The following is a 16,608-nucleotide window of genomic DNA, read 5'->3' on the forward strand; positions in this document are numbered from 1 at the left end:
TGTTTATCATTATTATTTATCTACCGGTTAGGTTCACGTGTTCACGCCCAGAAAGGGACCGCAATAGACCGAGACCCTAAGCAGAATCCCCTACTGGACAGAAATGCCTCGACCCTCCCTGACCTCACCCTCGAGTCGCACGACGGCGTCCATCTTTGCCGAGTCACCCGTGCAAGCTTTTCATTCTCATCTCTGCACCTGGCTGCTCTCCCTTGTTCCACGCTTACCTCCTCGCGATGCGTCCAGTCAGTAACGTATTCACTCCCCTTGCCACCTTCCTTTCTGGTGATTGGTGATATTCTGTATACTGGAATGCAGGGCTGGGGGACGGAAGCCTTTGATCGGGTCCGCCATGGCACGCGCGCGCGCAGGCTCGACTCGAAATTCAAGGTGTTTTTTCATGAAAATATAAACTGATACGGTAACAACTGCATCATAATGATAAAGCATAAACGTTACGCTAAGCATAATTTAAATGTCTGATAAACAAATGGAAATAAAAGGAGGCCATCTTTTAAGTTAATGATTTTGCACGGCCCGCGAAAGGAATAGATATTCGGTGGAGGGGTAAACATGGGTCTTTATCTGAATATAGAGTTTATTCCTGACCGGTTTCGCTTACAGTAGCTCTGAAGAAGCTATTGTAAGAGAAACCGGTCAGGAATAAACTCTGTATTCAGATAAAGACCCGTGTTTCCCCCTCCACCTTTCCCATAATTTGTCCCAATGTCTCTACATAATAGATATCCAAATGGCCTTAGGAAAAAAATGCCCCGCCCCAGCTTTAATGAGTAATTACCTTCATTGGTACCCAGCTTCCCTTCAGGTGATTAGTACTGAAGGGCCAGTTAGTTGCTGGGTAATTATTTGATTGTGAGTCAACATAGCAACCGTCTTCCTGGGGGCTCACGTGTTGGACAACCCCCTCTCTCGCTCTCCCCCCTCTCTCCCATCTCTCCCTCGCTTCCCCCCTCTCTCTCCCCCCTCTCTCTCTCTCTCGCTCTCTCTCTCTCTCTCTCTCTTTCTCTCCATCCCTTTCCCTCGCTCTCTCTCCCTCTCCCATCTCTCTCTCTATCTCTCAATACAGATTTTGTATTAACAGGCGCCGAACTATTTATTCTGCACACTAGGGCGGGGTGGAGTTAGGGGGGGGGGGGTTACTGAACGCGGCTCCGGCCGTCCAGCTGTTCAATGAAGCCGTCTTGCAAGACCTGATGCAATCGCCGCGGAGTCGCGCCCTACGAAGAGGACGTTGAACCATCTCTCCGTGCGTCATTTATACTTGCAAATTTTTTTTCTTCACATTCTATTCTCCCACATTTCCTGTACTAAGGTTTGTGTATGCGTGTGTGTGTGTGTGTAATGTCTTTGTGTACGAAATATATGTGTATGCACACACACAGAAACTCGTTATCGTTATTTGTTGTGGCGGTTGATTATGATATAGTGATGTTTGGTATTGCTGTAGCGTTACCTTTGGTTTGCTGTGTGGTCTATGATGTTGATGATGGTGATCGAAGCTTCCTCTCTTCAGGATTGTTGGCCGAAGAAGGCGTTGATCTTCCGCCTTCTCTCCTCCTCTCTTCCCTATCCTCCTCTCCTTTTCCCTTTCCTCTCGCCTTCTCTCCCTTTCTCCCCCCGTCCCTGCTTCGTCTCCCCCTACCTCCTTTTCCCTTCATATCCCTTACCATTTATCTTCCCTTCTCCTTCCTTCTCCTTCCTTCCCTTTCCTTCCCTTTCCTTACCTTTCCTTTCCTTACCTTTCCTTTCCTTACCTTCCCTTTCCTTCCCTTCCCTTCACTTCACTTTCCTTCACTTCCTTACCCTTTCCTTCCCTTGCCTTCCTGCCCCAGCCCCTACTGTTCTCTACTTCCGTTCTCTCCCTTCCCCATCTCCTTCCCCTCTCCCCTTTCCCTCCCCATCTTCTCCCCCCACACCTTCCCATCTCCCCCCTTCCCTTCCCTCCCCTTCTTCTTGTCTCCCCCCGCCTCCCCCCTCCCTCGCCTCGTCCTCTTTTGCCTTTTCCTTTCTCCTCTTCCTCATCTTTCTCATTCCTACTCTTCTCTCCCCTCTTCCATCTCCTCCTCCTCGTCCTCTTCTGCTTCCTCCTTTTCCTCCTCCCCGTGCTCCTCCTCCTCTTCCTTGTCACAGTCAAAAGGTTCTCCCCACTGATGATTGGTTTTGAATTTGGATAATCAATTTAGTCCACATATGTCGCTTTTCCGCCCCATCCAGTGCTGCGCTCTTGTTACTAGAAACCGTACCTGCCGAGTTGTGGTCGTCGTCTTGTCTTTCGATCTCGCCATGGTTGCAATGACAACCTTTGACCCAACTTGCTGTGAATCAAAGCTATAATTTGATACAAATGCGCGCACTTTTTTTTTTGGGGGGGGGGACTGTTTCGATAAGGGGTTGCAATCTATCGATTCAAGTTAAATTTTCTGTAAATTCTCTCATTATTAGTATCATTACTGTTGTTATTATTATTTTTAATATTATATATTATATCTTTATCATTAATATCATAATTATTGTTACTGTAATGCATCACTTCTTTGTCTTCACCCTCTTCCTACCTCATCCTACCTGCTAGTAGTCCCGCTTTGGCGCCAGAACGACCTTGCCCTTCGTTGGCGCCGGCCACCGTCTCTTCCTTCGTTGAGTAAGACCCGGACTTGCCCCGATTCGTCCGGGCCGGTCCCCAGGTCCCATCGCACGTTTTGGTTTCGGGGGGGGGGGGGGAGTCCTCCGAGCGGCCTTGTCATGCTACTCTAGGCCTCTTCTTCTTTTTCTTCTTCCATCCTTATTTTTCTTTAAACTTTACCTTACCATCCATTTGTTTACCTTCCCATTTCCCCTTTTTTCACTTCTTTCCCTTTCTCTATTTTCCCTTTCCGTTATTTTCCATCTTCAACTTTTTGTTTTTTCACATTCCTTCTCTATTTTTCCTCTGCACTTTGATCCTTTTCTTTCCCTTGCCCTTTCCTTTCTTCTGTTGTCTCTGCCTCCCTCCTTCCCTCCCCTCCCTCCCACACTACCACAACCCTCATTATTCCCAGCGCCGTGGGAAACTAGCCAGTAATATACCTGCTGTCGAATGACGCCTGTATTTACATATGTATATGTAATCACTCGCTCCGCGGTATGGGTGATTGGCCTGCTATGGTTATTATTTTTTATTATAAGTGTATTATGTGTATGTATAATGTATATATGTACATGATATATATATTATACACACACACACACACACACACACACACACACGGTGGCGCAGTTGGTAGAACGATGAACTACTAGCATGGTGGTGCGCGTAGTGCTTGGTTCGAATCCTGCCTGTGTGAAAGGTCATAGCATTACCCATAGATCGGACCTACGAGCTCTGAGCTCTCTTCCAGGAGGGAAATAGCTGTCGATCACGAGTCGAACACGTGATCCAAAAGACCAAGTGAATACACACACTGTCCACGTCTGTAATTCTGAGATTGTCACTTTACATGTACCCATAATTCTGACTCCACCTCTTCGTTGCGATATTGCCCACATGGTTAGAAGCGCTGGTTATTTCTGAAAAAAATCTTCCTCGTATAACATATTCTCTTCCTCTTCTTTTTTCTCCTCTTCCGCCTCCTCTTCCTCCTCCTCTTGTCCAGCCCGTACTAAATGTCACTCATTCTTTTGTCCCATCAATATCGAGTGGCATTTGTCGTTGTACTTCTACTGCCGCCAGACGATTTTATTCAGCCGTGCGCCTCAAGTGTGGAAAGGCTGGCGGACACTTGTGCACAGCTGACCAGGTCGCCATTAACGCCAGCTGGAACCGTTCCCTATGTAATCAAAGTAAGACTTATCTCCCCCCCCTCCTCCTCCTCCTCCCCCACCTCATCCTCCCCCCACCTCCTCATCCTTCTCTTCCTCTCCACCTCCCCCACCTCCTCATCCTTCTCTTCCTCCTCTTTCTCCTCTTCCCCCACCTCCTCTCTCACCTTCTCCCCCACCTCCTCTCTCACCTTCTCCCACCTCCTCTTTCCCCTTCTCCTTCCACCTCTTTAACCTTCTCCTCCCACCTCCTCTTTCCTCCTCCACATCTCCTCTTTCCTCCTTCCCACCTCTTTCTCCCCCACCCCACCTCCTCTTTCTCCCCCATCCCACCTCTTTCTCCTCCTCCTCACCTCTTTCTCCTCCTCCTCACCTCTTTCTCCTCCTCCCACCTCCACATCCTTCTCTTCCTCCTTCTCTTCCTCCTCCTCCTCCTCCTCCTCCTCCTCCCGCCCACCTAATCTTTCTTCCCCAGCTCCCATCCCCGCTCCCTCATTCTCCCTTCCCCCACCTTCCTCTCCTCGCTCTCCTCCTCCCCACCTCCTCTTCATCCTCCCTACTCACTTCCCCCACTCCCTTCTCCTTTTCTCCCTCCTCCCCTCTGCTTCTTCCTCCCATCTCCTCCATCCCCCTCCCTCCCTCCCTGTCAGTTTCCGATGCGTGGGGAGGGCAAGTCTGCGCCGTGTCTGTCGAGCAGAGTAGGTGAGCCGAGGGAAGACGCGGGTTTAGTGCTTTATCAGCGGATTTTAGCTAACTTCGGGTGGAGGAGAGGTGCGAAGAGGAGGAGGAGGTGAGGGTTGGGGGAGAGGCGAGAGGAGGTGGACAAATGCGCGAGAGGGTTGTGAGGAAGGTTGCAACGTTTTTTCGATAATGTGGGTTCCTTGCTTTTCTATCTTGCGCACGTGGCGTGGCCGGGGCTCGGTGCGTTTTCGGAGATTTTCAGGTCTGTGCTGATTAAACGGATTGGCGGGTCCGGGAAGGAAAGATCACAGACGACCGAACGGCGCGCGGTTATGTAACGTTAGCTCGTGGCGAGTTATTTGCGCGAGCGCGCACACACACACACACACACAAACACACACACACACACACACACACACACACACACACACACACACACACACACACTGAGCCGTGATTCGGTATTTTTAGTGCTTCCGGATCGTATCAGCTGCGTCGGAACAGCTGGTTCCTGTCGCCCTTTGGTGGTACGTCTCTGGGAGGTTTGCGACGCACACAGCGAGCTTTATGACGTAACGAGGCGGGGGTGGGGGTTGGAGAGGGGGGAGGGTTACGTAGTAAGGGGTTCGTGCCACCGGCGCGGGAGGGAAAGGGGAACGGGGTGAGGGTGGGGGGCAGATGTGTCTGTGGTTGTCTTTCGGCTTGAAACAGTTGTTGAGCGGATTCAGTTGAGTGTAGCCAATGCAGCCGTGGCTCTGAGACAGTGTTAATGTGGATCGGGACGAGTGAATTGTGTGGAGCGGGACAACTACGTGTGGTGGTGGTGGTGGAGTCGGGGATCCGGTGGATCGAGTCTGGTACTGTGCAACAGACAGAGTGCATAGGGTGAAGTGGGTTCAGTGGATCCGGTGGAGCGAGAGTGGATGCAGCGGGAGAGGGGTGTGGAAGAGACCTTGTAGAGTTAGGTGGAGAGGGCAAGGTGGAGAAGTTGGGAAGACTTGTGTGAAAGTGTGTCTGGTGTAGAGCCGAGGAAAACGTGTTGTTGGTGTCTTAGGCTTGAAGTTAGTGGCCCCAACATGTGGAGGAGCCGTCGATGACGTCATCCTGTCGACGGATGAGTGATCACCAGAGGCTTCTGCAAGGTGACGTGGAAGTCTGCAAGTGCGTGACAACTCCGTGTGGTGACAAGGAAATTTACTCCAGGGAGGTTTCGGAAGACTTATGTGTTGCTGTCTGAGCGACGGCCGCCTGAAGCCCCGGTGGTTGATAAAAGTTGTGCTGGGAACGTGGATATCTGCGATAACAGGTCTTAAGTGGCCGCGCCGTCTGACGGTGCAGTTTTTAGTGGACATGTGAGTACCTCCGGCCGGCATGAGGCAAAATTTACTTTCACCTTGGGGTTAGTCTTCGCTTTGCGTGCGTCCAGTGCAGTGGGTCGTAACCAGCCATGGAAGTGTTTATATCTCGCAGTGCAGAGTCTAGTCGCTGAGACTTGTAAACAGTGTGTCAACGTCAAGTGACAGTGAATGCGGCGGAAGAAGGGAGAAGCTGCCGCTTCGGCGCCTTGCGCTCAGGTCAGCCTAGGCCGACCCGGACAAGATGAAGATCCCTGTCCAGGTGCAGCTGAGTTCGAAAGGGAAGGCGTGCTGTCGCTCACCCAACCAGATGCAGGTGGGTGGGTTTGCCCCGTATCCGAGTCCCAGGGAAGGGGTGCAGGCGGATTGACATTTCGCATAGCTACTCCTTTGGCGGGAGGATATAGAGTAAAATATAAATGCTGTATATGTGTGCTTACGTTATCGTGGTAAATTAGATAAGTAGTCGCATGGTACCGTCTGTGCACGCTTTTACATTTTACACTCGATTGTTTATGATTGTGTTCGTGTTGTGTTTACGCGCTCGCCTGTGTACAGGTATGCGTGTGCACAGTGCGCGTGTGTTCGTTCGTGCGTGTACAGTGTATGTGTGTTCATGCGTGCATGTGAAAGCAGGAATTCACCTGCTGGAGCGCGCCGTGCTTGCAGAGTTCATCAGGACGATGGTTTGTCCATGTTCCTTGCTCAAGCCCTTCCGTGCCCGTGTGGCACTTTTTCTTATATCGTAACTGGTGCCAGGCAATTTTGTTCATTTCGATGGCGCCCTCTCGGGTTATAGCTGAGACCACTTCCTCGGAAATGAAGAGGTCAGCTTGGAGTATTTACTCTCTACCGAAGAGGGTGTCTGGCGACAGCCAGAATAGAAGAGTTAAAGCCCCCTAGTTTTTCTTACCCCGTCTTTATCTAAGGGGCTTCACGTGTATAAACAAAACGACTTGACGGTAGCCTGACTAAAGAGAAGAATGTCATTCGGTAGGGAAGCAACCAGAGAAAGATATAAAACTTTGATGTAGAATTACAAATGGAAGGTGTTGTTTAAGCGGAAGGATAGAGGAAAAATATGAGAATGGGAGACCCATCTGGTTTAGTGTGGACTGAATGTAGATGTAAGTGTTTGCTATGTTTTGTACGTTGTCGGGGGTTGCCAAGTCTCGCCACGGTAAGGGAATCTTGTCGGATGTCGCTGGCTACCCCCCGTGCGGGTTGCCTCCTGTGAGACCAGTCTTGTCGCCTCACATCCGCTTCACACTGTTGTACATTCGAATAACCAGGAGAAAACTTTGGTTTTAGTGGTGTAGTCTTCCCTAAGAACATTTCAACAATGGGTCTACATTCATAAAGTTTTAACTTCACATTGTCAGTCAGAGCTGTAGTGTAGGACGCGAAAGTAATTTGGCATTTGGGGATTCGAGAAATGAAGGAGTGTGACCGAAGTCGTTTCCACTCAAACGAACTCGCAAGAATTGATGGAAATTTGCCCAGTGTGAAGAGGCCTTAAGGCAGCGTTTCCCAACCTTTTCCGACCATAGCACCCCCTGCTGTCATGTCTTAGCAGTCCAGCACCTCTGTCTTGTTATTAGAAGGATAAAAGAAAGTGAAGTGTTCTGCTTGATGATTTACTTTCTCGATTCCTTAGAACTGAAACAGATTGACAATATTGTTTGTAGAAGAAATAAGAACACCCTAGAAAAATTAAATAGCCTGGAAAAAGTCAAATATGCACAACTAGGTAATCAATGATACATATATCAATGTGATTTTTGTGTGCATCACTTTCCAGCAACCCCAGTAATTGATTTCAGCACCCCAGGTTGGGAAACGCTGCCTTAAGGATAATGTTTCGTGTGTTAGGTGGAGTTGGCAGGCGGAGGGGGAGGGAGGGAGGGTGCTTCTCTCTCTCACTTAGTGGTTTGTGGAGCAGTACACGTCTGTTGAGAATACGCGTGAATATCTCGTCTTTCTTCCTCTTTCTTTTTTTCCTTTCGTTCCTTTACTCTTTTTCTCTTCGCACATATGCATGGTTATATACAAAAGCAGACACACGAAGACATGCATACGTAAATACACGAGTATGCGCGCTCTCTCTCTCAACACACACACACACACACACACACACACACACACACACACACACACACAAATTATATAGAGGTACGCAAACGCAGATATATTCGAGCGTGCTCTCTATCTCGCTCTCTGTCTCTCTCCCTCTCTCTCTCTCTCTCTCTCTCTCTCTCTCTCTCTCTCGCGCGCGCGCGCGCGCGCGCACACAATTATATAGAGGTACACAAACGCAGATATATTTGCGCGTGCTCTCTCTCTCGCTCACGCGCGCACACACACACACACACACACACACACACACACACACACACACACACACACACACACACACACACACACAGAGTAACACGGGACGCCGTCATCCATGTATTAAGGGGTAGAGAGACGGACTCCCTTGTCACTTCGTAATGGGAGTGTGCAGGTAGCAACACTGTAGCGGTTTCTCTTTCGTTGAGATGTAAGGTAACCCCAACTGGTCCGTAACCTTCCCGATCCGTCGGTCGCTCCATCGTGTACGGAATACCGATGAGGAGACGAGGACGACGACGACGACGACGCCGCCGCTGTGGTCTGGTTACGTCATCATCGCTGAGGTGGTGCTGTGTTGCTAGCTCGACTTTGGGCGAGGACATCTGTGGTCTCGCTTCCACGCTGCGGTTGTATAGCTGCCGTAGCCTGAGGAGGGAATTTATACATCATTAACATGGTTCGGATGACCTTTGCATTCCTGTTGCATTACATTTATCCTGGACAAGCGATTTTAGTCGAGGGAACTCTGCCCTCCTCCGCCCCTCTCCCCTCCTTGCGTAGCAAAAGGCTTAGTGAGAGATTCAACTGAACACTAGTTGTATAGTATTTTTTTTTTAAACGAGACCAGTTTGATAATGAATGAACGAAGGTGCTGGGATTGCACACGTGTTTTGGTGTATTCCATTGTTCAATGGAACAAGGTCATAGTGTGAGCTGTGATGACGTCACCGAGGGAACAGGCAGGCCGACAGTTGCGTTTGACAGTGGGGGGAGGGAGAATGAACCCGAGAACAATGGCTTCCAGTCGGAGTTGTGGGGTTCATGAACCTGTTAAAGAACAAAGGAACGTATTAGTTACCTGGGGGAGTAGGGAGCATGCGTGCACACGCACGTGTGAATTGCCCTGAATGACGTGGGGGAGGGGGGGGGGGCGTTGACCCTTCACGTTGGGTTTAGATTTCGTAAATTGAATTTTTACAATTGGTGACCCGCATCCGCGCGATGTGACGTCACAATAGGTGTGTCTCGTGCTAGCATGAGGTTCGTGTATGCGCGCGCAAGCACGGACAGGCACAAACGAACGCATATACTGTACATACACGCGTGGTCTCACACACACACACACACACACACACACACACACACACACACACACACACACACACACACACACACACACAGTAGGAAACGCGAGCTCGTCCATAGTCACTCTCTTGATTGAGTAAAAAACGCGGTTAGGGCAACAGGTGGGGAGGGCAACAGGTATGGAGGGGGAAGGGGGGATTGAGTAGTGGGGGACCTGTAGTGCCTTTCAGCACTGTATAGGTGGTATTGCGGCAAACGGCAGGACATTTTGTAATGTAGACGCGACTCCTCCCCCTACATACATTAACGAGCAAAGTTTTTTTTACTTGCCCCCAGAGTTTGTGATACGGAATTCAAATTTTTTGTCTGGCAATTTTTTAGATTTATTTAGGAAAACTGCTACATAAGAAAATGTATGACGTACTCTACAAAATCAACTGACATGAGAACTGAACGGATACGCAACAAGTGGGTACAATACCCTGTTGCACCGTATCGTATCACTAGGTGGTACGCAAAGATGATACGATACGTGGAAATGCAACAAGTGTGGACCCGGCTTAACTGTAATTTCCGTGTCGTATCTCTGCGTTACGAGTATTGCGACCTCATAAACATGTCTGTATCGTAAATGTTCATAATGATGAATGTGCTACCTTTAGGTACGCAGGTGGGTATCGTGGTACATAGCGGTCAAGAGTACTTGGTTGTAAAATCTATATGGTGTGCGAGGATGTGTGTGTATATATATACATATACACTATATACAGTATATATATATATATTATATATATATATATATATTCAGTCTTATATATATATATATATATATATATATATATATATATATATATATATATATACTAACCAAATTACCCGCGCGTTGATGCGAGCTCATGAATAATTCCTAACCTAACCATACCCCACCTAACTACCCTTAACCCTAACCAAAATATATATTTTCAATGAAATATAGCTTTAAACACTCCCCCTCTCAGGTTTACGCCCCCGCCCCCAAAGGTTGGGAAACCCTAGTTTGAAAATACATGCATACACAAACACAAATATCATATGTACACATTCTTTTGCGTGCGTATGTGTGTGTGTGTGTGTGGATTGACTGAATGTCTACAGCTAAAAGGTGAAGAAATGTATCTCGTTTATTTATCTTCTAAATGTATGGTTATAGGGGTTTATCTGCAAAAACCTAGGAGTTTGTGAATAATCTACTTCCGGCCGCACTAAGATATATAAAAATAACCAATATTTCAACATTTGGTATAATTATAGAATCATTTTACATTTACATGTTTTCTTCTTACAAAAGCTATCATGGTTTGTGGCAACAATAATTTCACAAATATAAATAATATTTATGAACACATACAATGTTTTGTTTAATCATAGTAATTTTTGTCACAAAATACCAATCGTATTAAGGGGACACTACAGTAGTGGCGTGTTACCCCACCATACCCCTTTAACCCTTAACCCTAGCCAAAATAATATTTCTTTTGGAAATGAAATATAGTTATCCAAGTACCTGGAGTGATAGGGTATCAGAATATATATGGTTATGGGGGTCTATCTCCAAAACCCTAGGAGTTCGTGAACAGACAGAAGCTACTACTTTATTATAGTATATATATATGTATATATATATATATATATATATATATATATATATATAATGTGTGTGTTTTATTGGTTTTGATCACCGGGCTCTGTAGATGACGTGACATGATTGAATAAGGGCGTGGCTCCCTATGTCACGTGGTGGGAGATGTTACCAATTCCACTCCACCAAGTAAGGTGACATCTTACACACACACACACACACACACCACGAGACCATGACTCACACACACTGCCATCTACTCGTCCGATGACTTGAAGTTGATGATGACGTTCTCTTGGAGAAAAGAAAATGGCGACCCAGCAGCGTGTGGTATTTCCTGTTGTATAAAAATTCCACTTCCTACACTTTCCTCCATCTCCCTTCTACTTGGTTCGAAGATCCTTATCATATATTTTCCGTTATAAAAAAAAAAGTCCACCTGTCTTCACCCCTCCATTTTCCTTCCACCTCTTCCCTTAATTACAGCGCCCTAGCAACAACCCTCTCTCTGCCGCCTCCCCCCCCCCCCATCTCGACCTCCTGTGCCGTTGCATTTGGTGTGGGTCGGTCCGTTTGTGCTTCGATTACGTTTTTGTTGGTTACGAATTTTGAGTTCGGGATAAGTGGGTGGATTGGAACTTGCATATGTACAAAAAAAAAAAAAAAAAAAAAAAAAATCCACCCAGAGTTTTCCATGATACGAAGTTCAGGTTCTTTGCCAGACATTTTTTTTCATCTGTTCAGGAAAGATACCTCACCATAAGTCTACATAGGGAAATATATCCTGTGCTCGACTTAAAAAAAATCATATTGACTTTGTGAGAGCTGCATCGTGGGTCAAACCTTTTGCTCGGGACTGTACATAGCACCCGACGCACTTAATAACCTGGATCAATAATTAGTATTGGACAGTGTTATTGACAAAGGAGAGGGGTTATTAACGGGGGTATTTAGGGGCGGAAGGGGTGCTGCACAACATATTGGAAATATATTTTTTTGAATCCTAATTTTTTAAGGCACCGTCTGCTGTAGATAACTGGATGGGTTGATCTTGTTCGTTTCGTAGTTAAGGGGGGACTGAACACCTTGAATCATGAAATTTTCATCCAAAAATCGAATTTTAGATAATATAAACATCCTAAAAGCAAAATATGAACGACTTTTTCCTCCCCAGCGTAATGGAGGGAGTTTGAAGGTCCCGTAAGGCGTGTCAATTTAAATGGCTCGCGCAAGAATAGGCCCTAAATGTCTAAAAATGTCTTGTTTTCGCTTGTCTAATTCCATGAAATGGCTATATTTTTGTACGTCTGGCATCAGCGTGACTTCCTCTTCCGTGTGGTGTGCACAGCACGCTTCAAGCCTAAGTTACCCATCAAACATCAGAGTAGATTGATGCATAAACACCTAACTGACTGTGGCGATATTGTGTTCCTGTGCCGCTGTTTGCCTTATTTCCTGGACATTACTACACTTACTAGATGTCCAATCATCAACTGCATCACGATGAAGAGGAAAACCAAGGAAAAGATGAAAAAATTGAGCCAAAAGTGGAATGAAAGTTGTGCTAGAAGGAGGGCAAGGCGTGAGAGGCTTGGAGGAGGGATGCCACCGCCTCGCGCGTCACCACCACCACCACCTCCACTGCCAACACCATCTCCACCACCAAATACCACCACACCTGACAACACAGCTGACAAAGTGCTTTCTTCCAAATGAAGAGAAGAAGATGAGGGAAATTCAGGAGGAGGAAGAGAAAATAGCTGGCGAAGGAGAAACATACGGGGCTGGGATCGCGCCTGTGTAGGATCAAACACCTTTTTGGTAAGCTTTGTCATTGAGCAGAGGAAAGGCGCTCATTGCTGGTAAAAATAAACCACTCTGCAATGATTTGACAAAGTGATGACACCCCAGCAGTGAGGTTTTAAACCGGTAAAAGCGCAAAATCTTCAATTATGAAAAGGACCGCTTGGCGAGTAACAAATACATTTTAATGTAATATATATAGTAGATATGTATATATATGAAAATATTTACTGTCAACTTATTCAATATACATTATATAATAATGTGTGTGAATATAATAAAAATCACAATAACAGAGATGCCAAAATTTTTTAATCAATTGTAGCAGCCTGAAAATGTTTCTGATAGTGTATAATAGGTACATCTTTATTTCCTTTTTTATTATTATTATTATTATTATCTTGAAAAACAGAGCGATGGGTTCCATCTAAGTAGGGGAAAAAAACGCGAAAATGGGTAAGTGACCATAATTACGACACCTATATCTCACGTCGTATAGCGAATTTTTAAAAAAGCAGGCGTGAAATTGTTTATAGGATCTTAAGTATTACCATGAAAAAGCAAAAGTTTGTAGTACAAAAAATACTACGCACGTATTCGATCACGTCAAAAAACCGTTATGACGTCACGATGTAGCAAGTTCTCGGGTTCATAATGTATTTCTATCTGTATTTTAAACAAAACCTGAAATTTTCAAGTTGAAAGACTAAACTTTTTTATATGATTTTTTTTAAGGTGTTCAGTCCCCCCCACCCCAAACTACGTTGGGTATTTTATTTATTTTTTTGTTTATTTGTATATTTATTTATTTATTGTTATCGGGGAGCTTGGAAAAGGCAGTAGACCAGAGGGATGGGAGTTGCGTGATCAGCATGCTTCTATCAGTGGAGATGAGCTCCTAACCATAAAAGAATACTGCACGACTCTGGTCCTTAGGGATGTCACTAAAGTCCCCCCCCTCCTTTCCCTGAAATGGCCAGGAAAAGGAAAGGACCACCTGGCGCGGAAGGGGTTTAAGTTTAAGACGTTTAACATATGTGTTGGTCGTTTGAGCTTGTTTGCTACTGTGCTTGATCTTGTAATACCCCTATGCAGGGCTGTCGTGTTGTGTAATTGGTTGTATAATTATCTTGTTGAGGCGGTTTGCAGAGCCGATAGTTGCCGGAGCCACAGTAGCTCCGGCGGAGTGTCACAAGGATGAATAAAATCGCCGGGCGCCAGGCACAGGGAAATGGACAAGTGCTGTACGGTACGAAAGGGGGTTATTAGTTGGAGTAGGCCTGTTCCTTTTGGATCACGTCTATGTCTCGTGATCGACAGCTATAACCTTCCCGGAGGAGAATTGACCTTGTGTGTTCCTTGTGTCAGCACGTATGTGGCGGTGATTTGCATTTGTATGCGGACGAATACGAAGTGCAATATTCTCCGCTTCCTCGTCTTCCTCCTCTCCCGCTTCCTAACTCTTCCTCCTCCTCCTCCTCCTTCTCCTCCTCCTCCCACTCCTCCTTTACCACCTCCATGCCCTCACTCAACCTCCGTTTCCTCCTCGTTTTTCTCCACTTTATCCTTTTCTTCCGCTTTCAAGTCCTTCCTCCCTCATCTTTACCACCTCCTCGCCCTTCCTCCACCTCCATTTCCTCCTCTTCCCTCCTCGCATCCTCGTCCTCCTCCTCCTCTTCCTCCTCCTCCTCTTTCTCCTCCTCCTTGTACTCCTACTCCTCTTCCTCTTCATTCTTCCTCCTCCTCCCCCGTCATTATTTTGAAACCTATGTAACTGTTCAACAAGTAAGACTTTCTTGAAGGCCGCAACACCTTTAGAAAAAAAACACCAACAAAAACTTGATCGAATTAGAGGTCTGCTGGAAATTGTTAACTGATAAGAAATCTTAAAAGTGTGGGACGTCAGAGTTTTGTCCGGCTTTGGCGGGTGCTCGCGAGCAATGTGTTGGAGTCATCTTTCCGTAGTCGGTGCTTCTGTGGTCCCATTTGCGTGTCAGAAGCGTGGGTTAGATGACACGTCACGACGCTTGGTTCTTTGTGCCAGGAACAGGTGCGGGACGGTCGTGTCAGGGCGACGAGGGTGGCACTCTGGGGGCCAGAGAACTGGTTTTGTCTGGTAGTGCCAAGGTCGGTGCCAGAACGGGTCCTCCTGGATTGCAAAATGGCCAATGTGAGGAAATGCCGGTTGGGCTGACCTTTTAACGTGGGTACCTGTTTCGCAAAGAGACCGAACAAGATTGCCTCTCTCTCTCTCTCTCTCTCTCTCTCTCTCTCTCTCTCTCTCTCTCTCTCTCTCTCTCTCTCTCTCTCTCTCTCTCTCTCTCTCTCTCTCTCTCTCTCTCTCTCTCTCTCTCTCTCTCTCTCCCTCTCTCCCTCTCTCTCTCCCTCTCTCTCTCCCTCTCTCTCTCTCCCTCTCCAAATACCACCAACACTATAATGAAATAAGCGTCAGAATGATTATATTCCCATTTTCCAGCCTCATTACGCAAAGAAGAGATAGTGAAGAGCTTGCCGGAATTTGGGGCACAGGCACACACCTACTCTATGGCGGGAACCGGTCAGGTGGGGCGGAGGTTCCCTCGTGGATCGATTAACCCCTGCATGACCGTGGCGCGGGAGGGACGGAGGGAGGGGCCGTAGTTAACTGGGTGTACAGTACGTACGTACACACACACACAAACACACACACAAACACACACACACACACACACACACACACACACACACACACACACACACACACACACACACACAGAACTAATTAAATGTAAACTTTGTGCATGCATCATGCATGCTCACGCGTCTGTTGTTGCTCGGAATTTCCTCCCCCTTCTCTCTCTCTCTCTTTATCTATCACACATACCTATGTATAGGAGTTGCTATTCCTCTGAACGTGCGCACCCCCTTTTTTTTCTTTAAGATTGATCCTCTTACTTTTTTCCCTCGCCCCCATCCCCCTACACTCACATTCACTATCCCTTTCTCTTTTCCTCAAACCCTCTCACATTCTGTTTCTCGTTATCGACCTATCTACCTGTCTTTTTCCCTCTCCCCTTCTTCCACAAGTTCTCGCAGTCATCTTTTCCCTATTGACCCCCCCCCCCACGTCAGTGTTTTCGACGTCAGCGGCGTGTTTCATCATAGTATACGCCCCCCCCCCCTCACCCTTCCCTCGCATTTCAAGGACATTACCCGTCACTACCGCGGACCCCCCCTCACTCCCGCCCCGCCCTTCGTCCTTGCTGTGCACTTTAGCCTTGTTGGAACCGACCCTAGTGCCTCGCCTTGGAATCGACCCTTTCTCTTGATATTGGTGGTAGTAGTGGTGGTGGTGGTGATTCCAAATGGGGTGTGCACGGGTGGCGGAGGTAGGAAGTTGGACATTTTTTGAGTCGTAGGGATTCCCGTTGGGGGGGGGGGCAAAGGCGTAAGAGGGTCTGCAGCAGCAGTGTTAGGTCGTGTCAAGTCATCCAAGGGGCACGATAAATCAGCTGTGACCCCCCAACAAGCGCGCGCGCACACACCATTTCCTTCCTCCTTGCCCTACTTCTGACCTCATTTCATGTCTAAGATCTAGAAAAGGAACGAGTGTGGAGAACCATGTAAGGAATTCCTAGACCTTTGGCTCAAAGCAAAGCGTCCTGACGCTAGTAGAGGGTTGGGATTGTTGATGCTGGAGACCATGTGGATGACATCCACGAGACAAAATACACGAGCTTGTACTTTGCGCAGTTGTCGGTGGGTGGCAGAGTACGAGGTTGTGTAACTCTGAATTTGTCGTTGAATTGTGGTGAAACTGTTACGAGGAAAGGGCACTGGAAGGAGCCGTAGTTAAGAAAGTGTTTTGTTTTTATTCATTTGTCTTTACAGATATTTCGTTTATTTATTATTGTTTATATATTATTATTTTTC

General features: G+C 47.0%; 1 protein-coding gene across 3 annotated transcripts in view; it reads left to right on the plus strand.

Annotated features, from left to right (window-relative positions):
• The window catches only part of LOC143025853 (hippocampus abundant transcript 1 protein), a 243,111-nt gene that overhangs the window by 18,198 nt on the left and 208,305 nt on the right, over positions 1 to 16,608 (plus strand). Inside the window, exon 1 of one of the 3 annotated variants that reach the window (XM_076185878.1) lies at positions 5,933 to 6,171. The exons of the other annotated variants lie outside the window; for them this stretch is intronic. Within the exon in view, the coding sequence (XP_076041993.1) occupies positions 6,100 to 6,171 (72 nt within the window). The 5' untranslated portion in view covers positions 5,933 to 6,099. Of the gene's footprint in view, positions 1 to 5,932; positions 6,172 to 16,608 lie in introns of those variants that run through there. 3 annotated transcript variants of the gene reach the window in all.

This window comes from Oratosquilla oratoria, chromosome 1, assembly GCF_046742065.1.
Source record: "Oratosquilla oratoria isolate Oo_2021 chromosome 1, ASM4674206v1, whole genome shotgun sequence".
NCBI classification, from domain to species: Eukaryota; Metazoa; Arthropoda; class Malacostraca; order Stomatopoda; family Squillidae; genus Oratosquilla; species Oratosquilla oratoria.